The sequence below is a fragment of the Meriones unguiculatus genome, chromosome 16 (genome assembly GCF_030254825.1).
Source record: "Meriones unguiculatus strain TT.TT164.6M chromosome 16, Bangor_MerUng_6.1, whole genome shotgun sequence".
Classification (NCBI taxonomy): domain Eukaryota; kingdom Metazoa; phylum Chordata; class Mammalia; order Rodentia; family Muridae; genus Meriones; species Meriones unguiculatus.
The window spans coordinates 1,176,312-1,193,304 of record NC_083363.1 but is presented as its reverse complement, the minus strand read 5'-3'; the positions used below and the strand labels follow the sequence as shown (position 1 = coordinate 1,193,304).

General features: G+C 60.2%; 3 protein-coding genes across 5 annotated transcripts; 2 read left to right on the top strand and 1 right to left on the bottom strand.

The window, feature by feature from the left end:
• The first annotated feature begins 866 nt into the window (after positions 1–866).
• On the top strand, positions 867–2,068 carry Ier3 (immediate early response 3). Its single transcript, XM_021651350.2, has 2 exons — positions 867–1,112; positions 1,229–2,068. The coding sequence occupies exons 1-2, from the start codon at positions 909–911 to the stop codon at positions 1,490–1,492; spliced, it is 468 nt and encodes a 155-aa protein (XP_021507025.1). The 5' UTR covers positions 867–908; the 3' UTR covers positions 1,493–2,068.
• A 320-nt stretch (positions 2,069–2,388) lies between these two features.
• Positions 2,389–9,704, top strand: Flot1 (flotillin 1). Of its 3 annotated transcripts, XM_021651347.2 has the most exons (13): positions 2,389–2,565; positions 2,854–2,910; positions 3,169–3,244; positions 3,333–3,423; positions 3,562–3,705; positions 3,818–3,937; positions 4,253–4,348; positions 4,512–4,664; positions 7,518–7,699; positions 7,787–7,832; positions 8,082–8,219; positions 8,352–8,516; positions 9,451–9,704. In XM_021651347.2, the coding sequence occupies exons 2-13, from the start codon at positions 2,868–2,870 to the stop codon at positions 9,481–9,483; spliced, it is 1,287 nt and encodes a 428-aa protein (XP_021507022.1). In that variant the 5' UTR covers positions 2,389–2,565; positions 2,854–2,867; the 3' UTR covers positions 9,484–9,704. The 3 variants fall into 3 exon arrangements, with proteins under 3 accessions (XP_021507022.1, XP_060224972.1, XP_060224973.1); XM_060368989.1 differs by lacking the exon at positions 2,854–2,910; XM_060368990.1 differs by lacking the exon at positions 2,389–2,565 and having other exon boundaries at positions 2,890–2,910; positions 3,169–3,248.
• A 1,606-nt stretch (positions 9,705–11,310) lies between these two features.
• On the bottom strand, positions 11,311–14,611 carry Tubb (tubulin beta class I). Its single transcript, XM_060368988.1, has 4 exons — positions 14,300–14,611; positions 13,087–13,195; positions 12,664–12,774; positions 11,311–12,545 (listed from the first exon to the last, which is right to left on the bottom strand). The coding sequence occupies exons 1-4, from the start codon at positions 14,354–14,356 to the stop codon at positions 11,488–11,490; spliced, it is 1,335 nt and encodes a 444-aa protein (XP_060224971.1). The 5' UTR covers positions 14,357–14,611; the 3' UTR covers positions 11,311–11,487.
• Positions 14,612–16,993: the final 2,382 nt, after the last annotated feature.

The following is a 16,993-nucleotide window of genomic DNA, read 5'->3' as shown; positions in this document are numbered from 1 at the left end:
TTGTGCACAAAGAATGTTGACTTTCCTCTCCCGAAAGAGCGGTCTCCAGAGCAGTGGAGGGACCCGGAGGGACCGGGAGGGATCTGGACGGTGCTGCGGGCAGCGGCCGGCTCAGTGCCTCAGCGGTTCAGAAAGTTCCTCACGCTACACCTTACCATGTGACCCATCCAACAGGGGCAAAGGCAGGGGCTACTGGCTTCCGGTCTCTGCCTGTCCCGCTTTGAATGGCTTCCGTGTGTGTGTGTGTGTGTGTGTGTGTGTGTGTTCCTGGTAGTCACCGCACCTTTGTTTTGGGTGTGTATTTTGGGGGAGGGAGTTTAAGTTTTTGGTTTTTCGACACAGGGTTTCTCTTCTGTGTAGCCTTGGCTCTGTCGATGTGTAGACCAGGTTAGCCCCGAACTCCCAGAGATCCGCCTGCCTCTGCCTCCCGAGTGCTGGGACTACAGCCTAGGCCACCGTGCCCGGCCGTGCGTGTGCTTTTGAGGCGCAAGTGATGCGCGGGTTGCGTTTTCCTGCGTGCTGAGCGGGCAGACTGGGTCTGTGGGTTCTAGCGTGTCAGTGGAAGTTTGCAGCGACTTCCCCTGGGGCGTTTTCCGCGCCCTTCCAAGGATTCGGGTGTTTTCTGTGGCCCCGGGTCTTCCTGGGCCTCTCGGAGGACGGTGGCCGGGCCGGCCCCTCTCCAGCGGCCACATGTGGGGACATGTGCTCGTCCCCACCCGCGCGCACCGCTCTCGGGCAGGAACGTGCGCCGGGGCACCTGGACGGCGGCCGCCGGGCTCCGCCTCCGCGCGGCTTCCTCCTCGGAATTTCCAGCGCTCGGGCCCCCGGGCCCGCCCCGGCCCGCCCCCTCCCGCCGCTATAACCGGCGCCGGCGCGCGGGGCCGCCACACTCCGCCGGAGCGCGCAGGATGTGCCACGCGCGCAGCCATCTCCACGCCATGACCGGCCCCGGGGCCCCCGCTCCCTCCACCGGCTCCGGCCTCCGGCGGGCCTCCGGCCCCGAGATCTTCACCTTCGAGCCCCTGCCGGAGCCGGCGGGAGCGTCCCCCGCGCGCCTCGGCCCTTCCCGCGCCCACCGAAAGCGCAGCCGCAGGGTGCTCTATCCTCGAGTGGTGAGTGTCGCCGAGGGGCGGCGGGGGCGGCGGGGGTCGCGGAAGCCGGTCGCCGCGGGGCAGCGCGGCGCGCGGACCCGGACCCCGACCTGACTTCTTTCTCCCTGTCTCCGCAGGTCCGGCGCCAGCGGCCGAGCGAGGAGCCCAGCGTCGCCAAGAGGGCCCTCTTCCTCCTGCTCGCCGTGGTCTTCTGCCAGATCCTGATGGCCGAAGAGGGCGTGTCGCAGCCCCTGGCCCCGGAGGACGCCCCGGGCGCCGCCTCCCCCGAGCCCACCTCCGCGCCCCCGGCCCTCGCGCCCCTGAACCTGACCTCGGAGTCCTCCTCGGACTACGCTCTGGACCTTAAAGCCTTCCTTCAGCAACACCCAGCGGCCTTCTGAGGGCCACGGGTCGCAGCCCGAAACCAGAACCGAGAGGCACCAGGCGTACGGGTGCGCGAGTATCCCACACTGGGACTTCAAGGCAGCGCAGACTCCACACTACCCAGACTCTGGGGCCGGCGGGTGGCCCGGCCCGGCGGGAGGACAGGCTTCCCGGGCCCTGACCCTTATTTATGTATTTATGTGTGTCCTCCCAGGCGAAGGAGGGCCGTGTGTAATATTTATTTTAACTTATGCGGGGGTGCGTGCTATGCCCCTTGCCGTCCTTGGGATTATTTATTAGGATTTCTGGGGTCGGGAGACAGCGGTGGGGGCGGGCCTGGACCGGCGCTAGGACCCCCAGCGTGCGGACCGCTCTTGGTGGTGGGGCGCCGGCTTGGGGGGACGCTGTCTGCCAGCTCCTCGACTCTGTAGCCTGTGGCAAGGCTTCGGCGGGCCCCTGGGAATCCGGCCCGAGGGCCCGGTTCCGCTCAGGGGCGGCCGCGGGAGCCTGGGTCCATGGATTGCCGGAGGGCGGCTCTCGGGGGCCGCCAGTATGTTCTGTGAACACGAATAAACTTGATTGCCTTGTCATTACGACCAGCAGTTCTCGAGGCGTTTTTTTCCAAGCGGCAAAAATAAATAAAAATAAAGGGATGGCGGCGCGGGAGGTCGCCTGTCCCCGCACCCCGTGGGTCCCGAACTTCTTTCCCGGAGTTGCGGACCTACATCCGGTCACCGGAAGCTGTCATCCTGGCCGGGTCTGCGGTTTCCCCAGTTAGCCGCTGCCGTGCCGACCTGCTTACTCACGGCGGGCGGCGGGGAGCCGGCCCGGGGGAGGGCGGGGCTCGGCGGAGCGCGGCGGCGCGCGGCAGCGCGCGGCGGGCTGGGAGGCGGCGGCCCGAGCGGGGCCTGCCGGGAAGGGGCGGGCCGAGCGTCGGGCGGGGCGGGGTCGCGCTGCCGCAGCAACAGGGCGCGGCCGGGCCGGGGGCCGGAGCGCAGCTTCGGGGACGGGGTGCTGGGGCGCCCCGCTCAGGTCTCTACGCGTGCCCGCGCTTCCCGGCACCAGTGGGGTTGCCTCCGGGCTCCGGAAGGTGAGTGGGGCGGGGTTCGGAGCCTCGGGCGACCCGGAGCCGCGAGGGGGCGGAACTGTAGCGGATCCTGGGCGCGGGAGAGCTTTGTGCGATGGGGGGCCTGGGGGGCGGGAAAGGAAGACCCTGAGGATCAGCCTGCGCACAGGAACGAGGCCCCAGGGACCTTAGACTGTCGCGGGGCGCCCGAGGGACTGGGCGGTGGCAGGGGCAGGCGCTCCCGACCGGAGGGGGAGGCGGTGGCCCAGGGCCCCTTCCCCTCTGCCAAGGCTTCCTCTCCGTCCCCTCCAGCTGCAGCCTCAACCATGTTTTTCACTTGTGGCCCGAATGAGGCCATGGTGGTCTCCGGTGAGTCTCGTCCCAGGCGCGAACACCCACCCTCCAACCCCCCCCACGCCCCTCCCCTGCTTCTTTAAACCTCCGCCCCTCTCCCCGCAGCAGCCTCCCAGCCCCAACCTTCTGCCCACGATGGCCACAAGACACCTGTGATTCCCGGCCTTAGTTTCCAAGGCCTGGAAGGCTCGCCCTCAGCTCCCAGGTCCCCGTGAGCGCTCCACCCTGTACCCCATAGTCTCTGGTCTGGCACATTATGTCCGCCCCTTCCAGGGTTCTGCAGGAGCCCCCCAGTCATGGTGGCCGGAGGCCGCGTTTTTGTCCTGCCCTGCATCCAACAAATTCAGAGGTAGGCAGCAGCAGGCCCCCCCGGGGGGGTGTTGGGGGGCCTTGTCCCCTCTGCCCCTTCCCTTACTGTCTGCTCCTTCTCGCCCTAGGATCTCTCTCAACACACTGACGCTCAATGTCAAGAGTGAGAAGGTTTATACCCGCCACGGCGTCCCCATCTCAGTGACGGGCATTGCCCAGGTGGGGCCCAGAGCCTCCTCCCAAAGCCCGCTCCCACCCTTTTTCCCTGGCCCCTGGCGCTCTGGCCGTGGCCTTCTCAGCTCTGTCTCTCTGCCGGCCTCCCCCATCACACCCGCCCTGTCTCCCCTGTGGCTGCAGGTGAAGATCCAGGGCCAGAACAAGGAGATGCTGGCAGCCGCCTGCCAGATGTTCCTGGGGAAGACGGAGGCGGAGATTGCCCACATTGCCCTGGAGACTCTGGAGGGCCACCAGAGGGCTATCATGGCCCACATGACAGTGGAGGTGGGCCTGGGAGGGGAGATGTGGGTGGGACGGCAGGATGTGGCACCCGGGGCCCAGCTCACCGGGACAGGGGACGACTCCCGCTTCTCTCGCTGCTGTTCTGTCTGTCCAGGAGATCTACAAGGACAGACAAAAGTTCTCAGAGCAGGTTTTCAAAGTGGCCTCCTCAGACCTGGTCAACATGGGCATCAGTGTGGTCAGCTACACTTTGAAGGACATCCACGATGACCAGGTAAAAACAGGTAGCTGAGGCAGGCTCGGTGGCTGGGTCCCATCACTGGGGCCTGGTGGGGGCAGGGCCTGCCTAAAGCAGGAGGGATCCTATCCATAGGTCATGCAGGCTACATAGTGAGTTCCGGGCCAGCCCCGGCTACAGAGTGAGAGTCTGTCTCAAACAAAGAACAAGGTTAGCGGCAGAGCACTGACCTAGCCTAGTGTGCCGGGGCCCTGGTTGCACCATGCAGCACAGAAAGCGAAGGTGGTTGGTCCTTCCGCTTCCTGCTCCCTCGGGTGGGGCCCTCCTGAGCCTGGCCTCTCTCTCCCGCAGGACTACTTGCACTCTTTGGGGAAGGCTCGCACGGCGCAAGTCCAGAAGGATGCTCGCATCGGGGAAGCAGAGGCCAAGCGAGACGCCGGGATTCGGGTGAGGGCGACGGGGCTGCTGGCTTGCTAGACGCCCAGCGGCTGAGGGCACAGGGGTGTCCGGCTGAGTGTGGTGGGCTGAGCTGGGTCAGCAGGGGCGACGAGAGAGGAGCCTGGCACAGGGCGGGCCCTTACCCTCTGGCCTTCCTTGCTGACCTGAGCAGGAGGCTAAGGCCAAGCAGGAGAAGGTGTCCGCACAGTGCCTGAGCGAGATAGAGATGGCCAAGGCACAGAGGGACTATGAGCTGAAGAAGGCGACCTACGACATCGAGGTGAACACGCGCCGTGCGCAGGCGGACCTGGCCTACCAGCTGCAGGTGAGAACAGCCATGCCGGGCCGGCCGCCCTTCCTCTCCCTCACCCGGGCCGCCCGGCCGCCCTTTCCCGAGTCCCGCTTTTGACCCGTCTCCTCCAGACAATAAAAGACATACACGTCTCGGGCAGGGACCGGAGAGATAGCTCAGCTGATAAAGCGCTCAGTGGCACACGCTCTTGTAGCCCCCAAACTGGGGAGGCAGAGCCGGTGCCTCTTGGGGGATCCTGGCCAGCCGGGCTGGCCTAGTCATTGCCCGAGGGGACACCACTAAGCCACTCTCTACCCCCACAAAAGCACGCACCCACCCCTGTACACGCCTGTGTGTCTGCACACGGATGCAGACTGGAGCGCTCAGCTGAAGACCGGGAGAGAGCAAGGCCACGAATGTGGCCAATGACGAGGTAGGCCTGTCGGGTCAGGGCACCTGCAGACTGAGCGTTCAGCTGAAGACAGAGAGAGAGAGAGAGAGAGAAAGGCCATGAAAGTGGCCGATGACGAGGTAGGCCTGTCTGGGTCAGGGCACCTGCAGATTGGAGCGTTCAGCTGAAGACAGAGAGAGAGAGAGAGAGAGAGAGAGAGAGAGAGAAAGAGAGAGAGAGAGAGAGGCCACGAATGTGGCCAATGTAGAGGTAGGCCTATCTGGGTCAGGGCACCAGCTTGCAGGCGGGAACCGGAGTGGAAGGCTTCCCTGCTGAGTTCCGGGTGTGGCTCTGCACCTGCTCAGAAGAGAAGCCTCTTCTCACTTGCATAGGGTACCCTGAAACCTTGGTGATCAAAAGAGAGGGTGAGGAAGGAAACGGACATGGGCCTTGGGCGGTGGAACGTGATCTATGGCAGCCGCTTCCATCACGAGAAGGGTGCGCGGCCCCTGCCATTCGTGGCTTGCACATCTGAGTCCGCCTGCTCACCGGGGTGTACGGGAACCCCAGGGCAGGGCTTGCAGCCTTTGTGCTGCGTGTGAAGCACGGGCGTAGAATGCCGAGAAATTCCAGTTGCCCGCTGCAGGCTCCAGATGAGCGCAGCTAAGGAAATGCCGCCGGGTTCCGGCGCCCAGGCTGCAGAGTTTACCACATTGCCACCATCATTTCTTCACTTTTGTGGAGTTTTGTTAGTGATTTCGCTGTTTAAAATGATTGTCAGGACTGAGGGTGTAACACACACACACACACATTCAGTAAAATGAATGGAGAAACGGGGCACAGTGGAGCACGCCTGTAACCCCAGCCCTGAGACAGGGTCTCGCACTGTAGCCCAGGCTGGCCTCAAACATGCAGCAGTCCTCCTGTTTCAGCCTCTTTCCTGCTGGGATTGCACACGCGCACTACCACGCCTAGCTTAGAGGGTACCTCAGCAAAAACAGGTCAACAAAACGATGCACTCATCGGCTGGTAAAGAGGTGGACCAGGTTGCGCCTTGAGCTCAGAGACCCTCCTGCCTCTGCCCCCAGCGCTGGGGTCGAGGGCGGTCACCGTGGCAATGCATACCTTTAATCCTAGGCAGATCTCTGTGAGCTCAGGCCAGCCTGGTCTGCAGAACAAGTCCGGGACAGCCAGGGCTACAAAGAGAAACCCTGTCCTGAAAAAAATCTGTATTTTACATGTTTATTTCATGTGACGAGTCTTGTGCCTGCGTGTCTGTGTGTGCAGCTGGTGCGTGTGTTCTTGCTTGGTGACTGAGGAGCCAGAAGAGGGCGTCAGACCCCTGCAGCTGCGGCTGCAAGATGGTAGCAGGGCTGGTGGCGAGCACAGGTCCTGCAAGAGCAGCCGGAGCCCTCCGGAGCCCTCAGCTGCTGAGCTGTCTCTCCAGCCCCCATTATCTTTAATCACACTCACATGGCTCCCCCAGGATCACACCCAGGTCCTCAGGCATAGAGGCAGACGCCTTTACGCCCCAGGCCAACTTGCTAGGCCAAGGTCACACCAACCAGCTTGGACCTTTAAGATAGCCTGGATTGCAGAGTGACCACACCCCTACCTTAAAAAAAAGGGCTGGAGAGATCGCTCGGTGGTTAAGGGTGCTGCTGCTCTTCCAGAGGTCATGAGTTCGATTCCCAGAACCCACGTGGTGGCTCACATACCTGCAGTCCCATGAGATCCAGTGTCCTCTTCTAGAATGCAGATGTAGAGGCAGACAGGACATTCAGGTCCGTAAAATACATACGTATTTAGAGATAGGTGGGGGACACATGCCTTCAATCTCAGCACTACAGAGGCAGTTGGCCCCTGCGTTTGAGGCCAACCTGACCTACAGATCGAGTTCCGGGACAGTCAGGGCTACACAGAGAGACCCTGTCTTGAAAAATAAGGACAAAAGAAATTTGAGCACTCGAAGACACCTCTGGAAGCTGGTTGTAGCAGCTGCTCCTAGGGAGGGAGCCGCGCATTTGGAGGCCAGAGGTGGGAGGGCGCTGCTTTCTCCGTGTCCACTTTTTTTTTTTTTCCAATTTATTTTGTATGCACAAGGTAAAAATTTAAAAGCCAAAGATGTGCGCTGGCAGGGTGGGAAAGGCAGGTTCCGTCCGTTGAGCTGCCGGGGCTGGAGTCTGGTGGCAGGAAAAGGAAATGGAGACATGAACAGGATTGCAGAGATCATCCGGGACTCAGCCCTGAGGGCCCGCGCACTAGAGAGCGTTCCCCAAGTGGAGAGCCCTGTGGGAGGGGCGCTGTGCCCCACCCGAGGATCCCCACCAGCTCTAGGGGATCTTACATTAGGGGAGCCGACCACAAGGCTGCTCCGAGAGCTCGTGAGGTGGCCGCCCCCAGGCCCGGCTGAGCGGGAAGCGCGCTCGCGGGGCTCCCGTGCCCCGAGGGGGCGTCTGGCTCCGCTCCCTGACCTGGGCCGCCCTGCTCCCCAGGTGGCCAAGACCAAGCAGCAGATCGAGGAGCAGCGGGTGCAGGTGCAGGTGGTGGAGCGCGCCCAGCAGGTGGCGCTGCAGGAGCAGGAGATCGCCCGGCGGGAGCACGAGCTGGAGGCCCGCGTGCGCAGGCCCGCCGAGGCCGAGCGCTACCGGCTGGAGCGCCTGGCGGAGGCAGAGAAGTAGCGCCCCCTCCCCGCGCCCCCTCCTGCCCGCGGGACGCCCGGAAGGGCGCCCGGGCCGCGAACCCGCTTCCCTTTCGTCCCCAGGGCCCAGCTGATCATGCAGGCAGAGGCCGAAGCCGAGTCTGTGCGGGTGAGTCGGGGCGTGCGCGGCTCCCAATCGGCACAGGAAGGGCTTCTTTTTTTGCACTTTTTCGCACTGCGTCACCCTGGCTGACCTGGAACTCACCACGTAAGACAGGCTGGCCTCGAACTCACAGAGATCCGTCGGCCCCTTCCTCCCCGAGCAAGCGCGGGGACTGCAGTCGTGCGCCCCGGTGCCCGCCGAATCCTGCATCCTTAACGGGTGCCGTCGGTTCTAACGCCCTGCCTCCCTCCACAGATGCGCGGCGAAGCGGAGGCCTTTGCCATCGGGGCCCGAGCTCGTGCTGAGGCCGAGCAGATGGCTAAGAAGGCGGAAGCCTTCCAGATGTACCAGGAGGCCGCCCAGCTGGACATGCTGCTGGAGAAACTGCCCCAGGTCTGGGGGCTGCTGGGGCCCTGGGAGAGGGCGCGCCGGGATCGTAAATTAGGGGGCCGGCTGCCGAGTGAGGGACGCCGGGCAGGTGTGGGGTGAGTTTAATGGGTGGTCAGCGCGATCTTCACCGAGCAGGTGGCGGAGGAGATCAGCCGCCCGCTGACCTCGGCCAACAAGATCACGCTGGTGTCCAGCGGAGGCGGAACCATGGGGGCAGCCAAAGTGACCGGGGAGGTACTGGACATCCTAGGCCGCCTGCCGGAGAGCGTGGAGCGGCTCACAGGCGTCAGCATCTCCCAGGTGAGCGTGGCTGTGTGTGTGTGGGGGGGGGTCCCTAACTCACGTGATGTGGAAGGCCGGGTGCTTGGTAAGCGTCCAGAAGCCCAGGAAGTCACGTGACCTTCCTGGTGCCCCAGCCACCTTGCTGAGGAACCCACGTCGGGCCCCTTGGCCACTTCCGGGCCAGTGAGCACAGTAACGGCAGCTGGAGCTACCCTTCGCCTTTCACACTCGCGTGCACACGCAAGAGCCACCTCCTACGTGTTAAATGACGTAGCCACCATGGCTAAGCCGCCGCCAGGGTGGCCAAGAATTAGCTGCCATCTGCTGGTAGTTAGTTCCTACCGTGGCTTGCTGCCTTCCTGGAGTTTCCTCACCTGTGGGTTATGGCAAAGGCCAGGATGGCATAAAGCGCAGCCCCCTTGTCGCTGAGCTGACACCTTCGGCGGGTTGCCAGCCCATGCCTGTTTTCTTCTTGCCTTAAAACTGGCTCCTGAGCCGGTTGCGGCTGCGCTCACCTTCGGTCCCGGAGCTCGGGAGGCAGAGGCAGGCAGTTCTCCTTGAGTTTGAGGCCAGCCTGGTAAACAGCAGGTTCCAGGACAGCCAGGGCTACGCAGAAAGATCCTCCCTGCCGACTGCCATTCCTGCTGGGCACTGGGAGTGTTTACAGGTGCAGTGGTGAAAGCCTTCAATCTCAGCACTCAGGTGGTCGCAGGCTGATCTCTGCAGCTGAGGCCAGCCGAGCAGCATAGCGAGACCCTGACTTTTGGGGGTTGTTTTGAGACAGGGTTTCTTTGTGTAGACCAGGCTGGCCTCAAACTCTGCAGAGAGCTGCCTGCCTCTGCCATCTCGCCCAGCCCGGAAGACCGTTGGCCTCTCAGTGTCTTCCTGACCCACCCTTCCAATAGAGCAGGCAGATGTCTGGTTCCCCTCATCACTTCTTTTTCTTCTGTAGGTGAATCACAACAAGCCTCTGAGGACAGCCTGAGCTCCCCGGAACCTGGACATGGGGCTAGCATGCATGCAGCCCACCCCGAGCATGGGCCCTGAGAGGGGGGCTTACCGTATCTCCTTGCCAAATAGTCTGTGCCTTGCCTTGGAGGGGTTTGCGTCCCTTCTCAGCCCGCTGCCAGTGTCCTGCACCTCTGGTGATCCTCCTTCAGCCCATCCCAACTATTTAACTTCCTGAATAAACTAGACTGCTTGTGAGCCTGTCATCTAGACCTTTTCCTCACCAAGACCAAGAGGGCCCTCCAGATCTTGCAAAATAGATCAGGTAGTTAAAAAACCATTTTGCAGCATCCTGGAAGCAGAATTAGAAGTTGCAGGCCAGCCTGGACTACCCGGCAAGAACCTGAGACCCAATTTTGCCCCCAGAATTTGGCTGTGGTCTGAAAAGCACAGTAGGGAATGCGAAGGCATGAAATCCTGCGGCCAGGTTGGCGCTGAATACGCCCTCCCTAGGCTTACGGTAACTGGCTAGAAGCCAGCCTGGCTGCAAAACTCCCTTACGGGAAAGGTTCATGTGACCTTCAAATACCCTAATACCTGATGCCAGCCACTGACGGCAGCTTCAGTTCCTGCTGAAGAGCAGCTCACGATCTGGTCTCAAAAGACCGCTGATACTTTGAACAACCTTTGACTACAGTAAGACACTGTTCTAGACGGGTCTGGGATGGGCTAGAAGTTTGAAAATGGGGTGAGGGGCTGTTTTCAGGATGGGCATTATGTAGCATTAAAACCAAAACGCTCCACTGAACACGCATTAAATAGAGGTCCGATTAGACCTTTTTACTGATTTTTTCCCCCTGGAGAGCTCGGGGTCACTTGGTTTCCCAGCACTAAAAAAGAAAACTGCTAGACACGCCAGAGTGAGGTCTCAGATCCTGGAGAGGCAGGCGCAGGACAAACCCAGTTAGGCTGAGCAAACAACTGCAAAGACCTGGGGGCAGAGGACAGTGCTCAAACCCCAGCCATACAGAGCAGATTTGCCCGGCACTGGGAGGATGGAGCAGCTTGCTTGCCAGAGTACAGGAGGATTAAGTTTGTGACATCTCGTGAGCTTCGGAACACCAGCAGCTCTCCCTACCCTGAAAGAGCACAGCCTCACGCCTTTTTTAGAATTCCCATTTATTTTTTTGGCTCTTGGGGCAATGTCATCTTTTCAATATGAAAAACGCAGCAAGTTCAACACAAAATAGAAAGGTAGAAAGAAAGGCATGACCAAACCAAGGGCAGGAGGAAGACGGCAGAGGCAAAGATGTCACCTCCCCTCTGGGGAGTCTCCCGAACACCAGGGGGCAGCACCTTCCCAGTTGGAGATTAAGTGGACAGGGCAGTTTCTGGACATTCAGAGACCAAGGCTCTGCCCACCACCACCCACTTGGTGAGATTTCCTGGAGAAGCAACAATGGGAGGAAGACAGCCCCAAAGGCAGCTTTGGCTCAGGACAGCTGGAAGGCTATAAATGGAGATAATACTGTTAAGTCCTCTCCTGAGGCTGAGAGATGAAGCAAAAAAAAAAAAAAAAAAAAAAAAAGCTCAGTGACTCTCTTGTCTAAATGGCCTTGACTGGAAAACCCCACCCCTCTCTCCCCAGTGACCTCTATTAACCCTCCCCCCTCCTTTCCCTATCCCCTACCTAGCTTTTTATGGTGTCAGCTTCGTGCTGGAACAGAACTCAGGTTCTTAAGAGACTATGTTGAAAGAGTGCCCAACTGGACAGTTATGAAAAACGGGTACCAGGAGGAAATACGGGGCAAAGCCCAGAATGGCAGAAATCTAGGTTTGTCAGAGTGGAAAGAGAAAGGAGACATTCCACAAACAAATATTTATTGAGCGCCTACTATGAGCCAGGCACTATTAAACCCCCAATGAAAAAAACAAAAACAAAACAGGACAGAGGCGGAAGAGAGAAACTGAAGGAGGAAAACGGGCAGGGGGAGGAGGCGGAGGGAACGGAGCAGCCTGAGGTGACATGGGGCTATCTGCCTTAGGCCTCTTCTTCTGCTTCCTCCCCGAAATCTTCCTCCTCCTCCGCGGTGGCATCCTGGTACTGCTGATACTCGGAGACCAGGTCGTTCATGTTGCTCTCGGCTTCGGTGAACTCCATCTCGTCCATGCCCTCGCCCGTGTACCAGTGGAGGAAAGCCTTGCGCCGGAACATGGCGGTGAACTGCTCGGAGATGCGCTTGAACAGCTCCTGGATGGCCGTGCTGTTGCCGATGAAGGTGACCGCCATCTTGAGGCCGCGCGGCGGGATGTCACAGACGGCTGTCTTGACGTTGTTGGGGATCCACTCCACGAAGTAGCTGCTGTTCTTGTTCTGCACATTGAGCATCTGCTCGTCCACCTCCTTCATGGACATCCGTCCCCGGAAGACGGCGGCCACGGTGAGGTAGCGGCCGTGGCGCGGGTCGCAGGCGGCCATCATGTTCTTGGCGTCGAAGACCTGCTGGGTGAGTTCAGGCACGGTGAGGGCCCGGTACTGCTGGCTGCCGCGGCTGGTGAGGGGCGCGAAGCCGGGCATGAAGAAGTGCAGGCGGGGGAAGGGCACCATGTTGACGGCCAGCTTGCGCAGGTCGGCGTTGAGCTGGCCCGGGAAGCGCAGGCAGGTGGTGACGCCGCTCATGGTGGCGGACACCAGGTGGTTGAGGTCCCCGTAGGTGGGCGTGGTCAGCTTGAGCGTGCGGAAGCAGATGTCGTACAGGGCCTCGTTGTCGATGCAGTAGGTCTCGTCCGTGTTCTCCACCAGCTGGTGCACGGAGAGGGTGGCGTTGTAGGGCTCCACCACCGTGTCCGAGACCTTGGGCGACGGCACCACGCTGAACGTGTTCATGATGCGGTCGGGGTACTCCTCCCGGATCTTGCTGATGAGCAGCGTGCCCATGCCTGAGCCCGTGCCGCCGCCCAGCGAGTGCGTCAGCTGGAAGCCCTGCAGGCAGTCGCAGCTCTCCGCCTCCTTCCGCACCACGTCCAGCACCGAGTCCACCAGCTCGGCGCCCTCGGTGTAGTGGCCCTTGGCCCAGTTGTTGCCTGCCCCAGACTGGCCTGGAATGCGAGAGGGAGAAACAAAGCTTTCTCAGGAGCCTGGTCACGAAGGCAGGAGACGCGGTCTTCCCAGCCTTTCAACCTCTGGGCGCGTGGGAACTCGGTTCATGCAACTCACCAAAGACAAAGTTGTCCGGTCTGAAGATCTGGCCGAAAGGACCTGACCGAACGGAGTCCATGGTCCCGGGTTCTAGATCCACCAAGATAGCTCGAGGGACATACTTGCCACCTACAGGGAGTTGAAGGAGACGTTTGAGAGCAGTGAACTAGCTCAAACTCGCGGGCCACCAGCGCACAGCACTCAGCCTGTCGTTCCGGGCCCCGCCACCAGGTGGCAGCAGAGACAGCGCCCGGCCCCTTATGGTGGGCGTCTGAAGGGGAAGGTCCACGCAAAGGGGAACAGGTATTTAAAAGGGGACACAGGGCGTGGTGATGCCGCCTGTAAGCGCAGCATTTGCGTCCCGTGGCGGCCAGAGCCGCACCGTCTCCACAGAGGGGCAGTGTTCTTAAGACCAGAGCAGAACCGGGACTTCACCCTCACCTGTGGCTTCATTGTAGTACACGGAGATCCGGTCCAGCTGCAGGTCGCTGTCCCCGTGGTAGGTTCCGGTGGGGTCGATGCCATGCTCATCGCTGATGACCTCCCAGAACTGCAAGGGAACAGCAGTGAGCCCTCACCCGCCCAGGCCCTCGGGGAAGGCTCCGGGCCGCACTTCCATCCTAGACATGCCCAACCGAGGCCGAGACGCTGCGATTCCGCTATCTGCCCGCTGGGCCTCCCCGGAGGGCCAGGGCCGCCCTGGCGCGACGCATGGCCGCGGGCGCCCAGGCCGGGCCCCGCCCTCCCGGCCGGCACAAAAGCGGGCCGGGGGAGCAAGGTGCGGCCACTGCAGCCGCCCACCCCCGCTCCCACGTGACTGCGGCGGCGGGCCGCTCCTCCGGGAGCCACAAAGGCGGGCGCAGCGGGGGCGGGGCCAGCGCGAGGGCGGGGCCGGGCCCCTGGCGCGCAGGGACAATGCGGCCGGGCCTGCGGGGCGCCGGCCCCGCCCCCGAGGGTCCCACCCTCCGGCGGCGAGGTAGCGGCCACACTTCCTCCGCGCCCCTCCCCCGCTACAGCGTAACTGCGCGCAGGGGAGGTAAAAAAGAGAAACTGGGGCCGCCGAGCTCTCCTCCCTCCCAGCTTCCCCCGGGTCGCCCCCGACGGCGCCTCTGGACTGCTAAACCTGGCACTCCCCGCCAGCTCGCACCCCACGACCTCGAGGGCCCCTTCCCTGAGCCGTCACCCGCCCGAGCCGGCGGGCCCAGCCTTTGTTGGGAGGGAGCGCCTCTGCAGCGGCCCGCCAAACCTCGCTCGCCCCTTCCGCCTCCGGGCCTGCTCCACTCGGCCGTCCGGGCGGGTGGGGGCGCCGCAAGGGGAAACCCTCGCCCCGGCTTTGTCTCGGTCCTTCCCGCGTGAGTCCTCTCCCAGGGCTCGAACCGTTAGCAGAGCCCTCCTTAAACGAGCTCCCTGCAGTCCCCCAGCGCCTACGGCCCCTAAACCCAAAAGGCTCCCTTAATAGCTTTCCGAAAATGTGCCGAGAAAACCCTCTCCCCGTTTCTCGAGATCAGAACGCTGGCTACAAATGTGGGTTTTCCTACGTGCAGAACTTGGAGGAAGCTGACGGATGCAGGATGCAGACGCCCGTTAACACTGCTCCTGACTGGACTGGGCTTTCCACACGCACATGCCCCAGCCAAAATCTTTACATCCTTACCTTAGCACCGATCTGGTTGCCACACTGTCCGGCCTGGATGTGCACGATTTCCCTCATGGCTACGGTTTACTGTAATAAATGTTTGCTGGTTCCCAGGTAGAGACCGAGCAAGACAAGGTAACTAACGTTTGGGTTTTTGCTTTTTTCTTCCTCCCGGGCTGGTCTCAGACCGACGGGATGGAACGTGGCCCTGGAGGCTGCCGCAGGAAGATGCGAGCACGACCGCAGGAAGGTTCTAAGAGGCAGAAGAGGCAGGCGAGCGCAGGAGAGAAGGCGCGCAGGGCGGGGCGCGCGTTCGCGCGGCCGGGGGCGGGAGATGGGCGGGCGCCCGCGGGCGCAGACAAAGCCTCTCCAGCCTGGCGCTCATTCGACCCGCCGATCACGTGCCCGGCCTCCATTGGTCTCTGAGCCAGCGGCGAGCGCAGTGCTTTCTGGGAGCTGTAGTTCTCTATTGTTGTCCACGCTGCAAAATGAAGTTAGTAATGGGTGGGTACTATGGGAGGATCAGGGGCTATATTGTGTGTGTGATTTTGTCTTTCTTTTTTTTTTTTTTTTTCATGGAAAATGACCCCACAAGAGATTCCTATCCTCTATTCCTGAGGAAGGTTTTTGTACTAACTAAAAGAGGTTTGGGGAAATACAGTAATTAGGAAGTCTGAGGTGCCCTGCGTTGGGCGGTGGGATAGGCACGCCCAGCAGGCTCCCCTCTGCAGTATCTCTGGTCAGCTCAGACTGCAGAGCTCAGCGGAAAGTCCGGGCAACTGTGGCCTCCTACCGTGATACATAGTATCTAGTTCTTTGTGATTTCAAGACAGGAGTATCAGTGAGACGCTGCTCCCTCACTTCTTCCCACAAGAAAGGCTTGCCCTCCTGTTTCCGAGGGAGTTGTCTCAAGGATGTTTCCAAAGAGAAACAAAAACTGCAAGGACTTTTCAAAATAGAAACATTGCGTGGAGCAGATGTCCCAAAAGAGTGAAGGCGTCCTTCTCTGCGGGGATTTGGGGCTTTGGGACTACGCTGAAGACATTGGGGGGACGGGGCCGCCTAAGAGAACGTCAGCGTCTTTCAGCGTCTCTCAGACACATGGGTGAAGCAAATGGTTTTTTTGTTTCAGTTGGTTGATTTTATTAACTAGGTGACTGTGGCCCAGTCCTGTACCGGAAAGAGGGAAGATGGAAATAGAATGTGCTCAAGGCAGAGAGCCCTTCAGCTTCTCTTCCCAGGATTTCATAGATACTAAGTATCCTCAGAAGTGTAAAGGAGTAACAAATGGTTAACTAGAAACAAAGCAGGGCTGGTTCACATTGTTAATCCCCGAATTCTGACTCAAAGGCAGGAGGCCCTCAGAAGTTCAAGGTCAACCTGGGTTACTTAGAGGCTACCTGGACAGCCTGAAGTGCGACTTTAAGCCAGTCTCTAAATAAATAAATAGGAAAGATTAGATTGTGCCCAACCTCCCAAGCAGTAGGGAGTTTGAGGCGGGAGGCTCCGTGCACGTTGAAGGCTAACCTGGTCTACAAAATGAGAGCCTGTCTTGGAAAGAAAACATTTTTGTTGTTGTTATGTTGGAGAGAGATTTTTTTTTTTTATGGTATGCTGGAGAGATGGCTCAGCAATTAATACATTTGTTTTTCTGGAAAGACCAGGTTCAAGTCCCATCACCCACATTAGAGGCTTTCACCTTTCCGTAACTCCGGTTCCAGGGACCCAACACCCTCCCCTGTACTCTGCAGGCTTGTGGCACACAAGTAGTACATCCAGGAAAAGCACTAATACTTATAAGTAAATAAATACCTCTTTAAAAAAGAGAAAAAGCAAAGGGAAGGGTGTGGTAGGCAGTATCCGGGATATGATCATCCAGGCCAGGTGTGTGGCCCAGACAGCGGAAGGAGGATCCCTGTGAGCTCTAGGCTAGCCTGGTCAATTAACTCGGTTCCCGTGAACCTACGGAGACAACCACCGGGAAAGAACCCTAAATTATGCAAGCCAATTTCTTACTATACTTTCATGCTTTATTATAAGGAAACAAATTGTTTTTGTCATATCTTTCTCCTCTTTTGAAAGACGAGGGAGTTGTCTCAAGGTTTTAGCAAAACAGTTTGCCTACCCACGTTTGCTTTATTTAGGATCTTATATTTAGGAAGTGACCTCAAAATGTCCGTCATCTTATCCACACACACGCATATATAGAAGAAAGGACAAGACCTCCACTAAGCAGTCCAGATCAAAAGGAGAAGAAACTCCCCTGCCATGGGGAGTGCTAAGGCGCCCCGCCTACGGGCTGTTTTCCAATCCGCAGCTTCCAGCCACGACTGCAGCCTGCAAGCCCTCATTTCTCGTGAGTCAGCTAGCGCCATTTCTGGGATGACCGAGACGGGCGCTCTGGCCTTGGAACCACTTCTATGGTGGGGCCCTTCTAGCCGCCGGCGGCAGCTGGCGCCAGACTCTGTGGTAAGGCCTTCGGAAATCTGCGCGGGAAGCGTTCGGAAGACGACGTCAGGGCGGTGGGTTGGCCCAGGGCGTCGACCAATGGCGACGCGGAATTTTCCGGGCCCCGCCCTCTGCTGTCATCCGCGTTTCCTTCGGCTGGTTTCCCGCCCGCGGCCACGCGTTTGAGCTGTGAGGGGGCGGGGCGGGGGCGGGGCTTCCGTATGAGGACGTGAGCCAATCGTCACGCTTCGAGTGGTAAGAGAC

Excerpts from the sequence above, each read along its gene's own strand:
- Ier3 (XM_021651350.2), top strand. The coding sequence starts at position 909 with ATGTGCCACGCGCGCAGCCATCTCCACGCCATGACCGGCCCCGGGGCC. Across the intron at positions 1,113-1,228 it reads GGGTGCTCTATCCTCGAGTG|GTCCGGCGCCAGCGGCCGAG; the intron begins GTGAGTGTCGCC and ends CTGTCTCCGCAG.
- Flot1 (XM_021651347.2), top strand. The coding sequence starts at position 2,868 with ATGTTTTTCACTTGTGGCCCGAATGAGGCCATGGTGGTCTCCG. Across the intron at positions 3,938-4,252 it reads AGGACATCCACGATGACCAG|GACTACTTGCACTCTTTGGG; the intron begins GTAAAAACAGGT and ends TCTCTCCCGCAG. Across the intron at positions 8,220-8,351 it reads TGCTGGAGAAACTGCCCCAG|GTGGCGGAGGAGATCAGCCG; the intron begins GTCTGGGGGCTG and ends TTCACCGAGCAG.
- Tubb (XM_060368988.1), bottom strand. The coding sequence starts at position 14,356 with ATGAGGGAAATCGTGCACATCCAGGCCGGACAGTGTGGCAACCAGATC. Across the intron at positions 13,196-14,299 it reads GCAACCAGATCGGTGCTAAG|TTCTGGGAGGTCATCAGCGA; the intron begins GTAAGGATGTAA and ends GTTCCCTTGCAG. Across the intron at positions 12,546-12,663 it reads ACCGGACAACTTTGTCTTTG|GCCAGTCTGGGGCAGGCAAC; the intron begins GTGAGTTGCATG and ends CTCGCATTCCAG.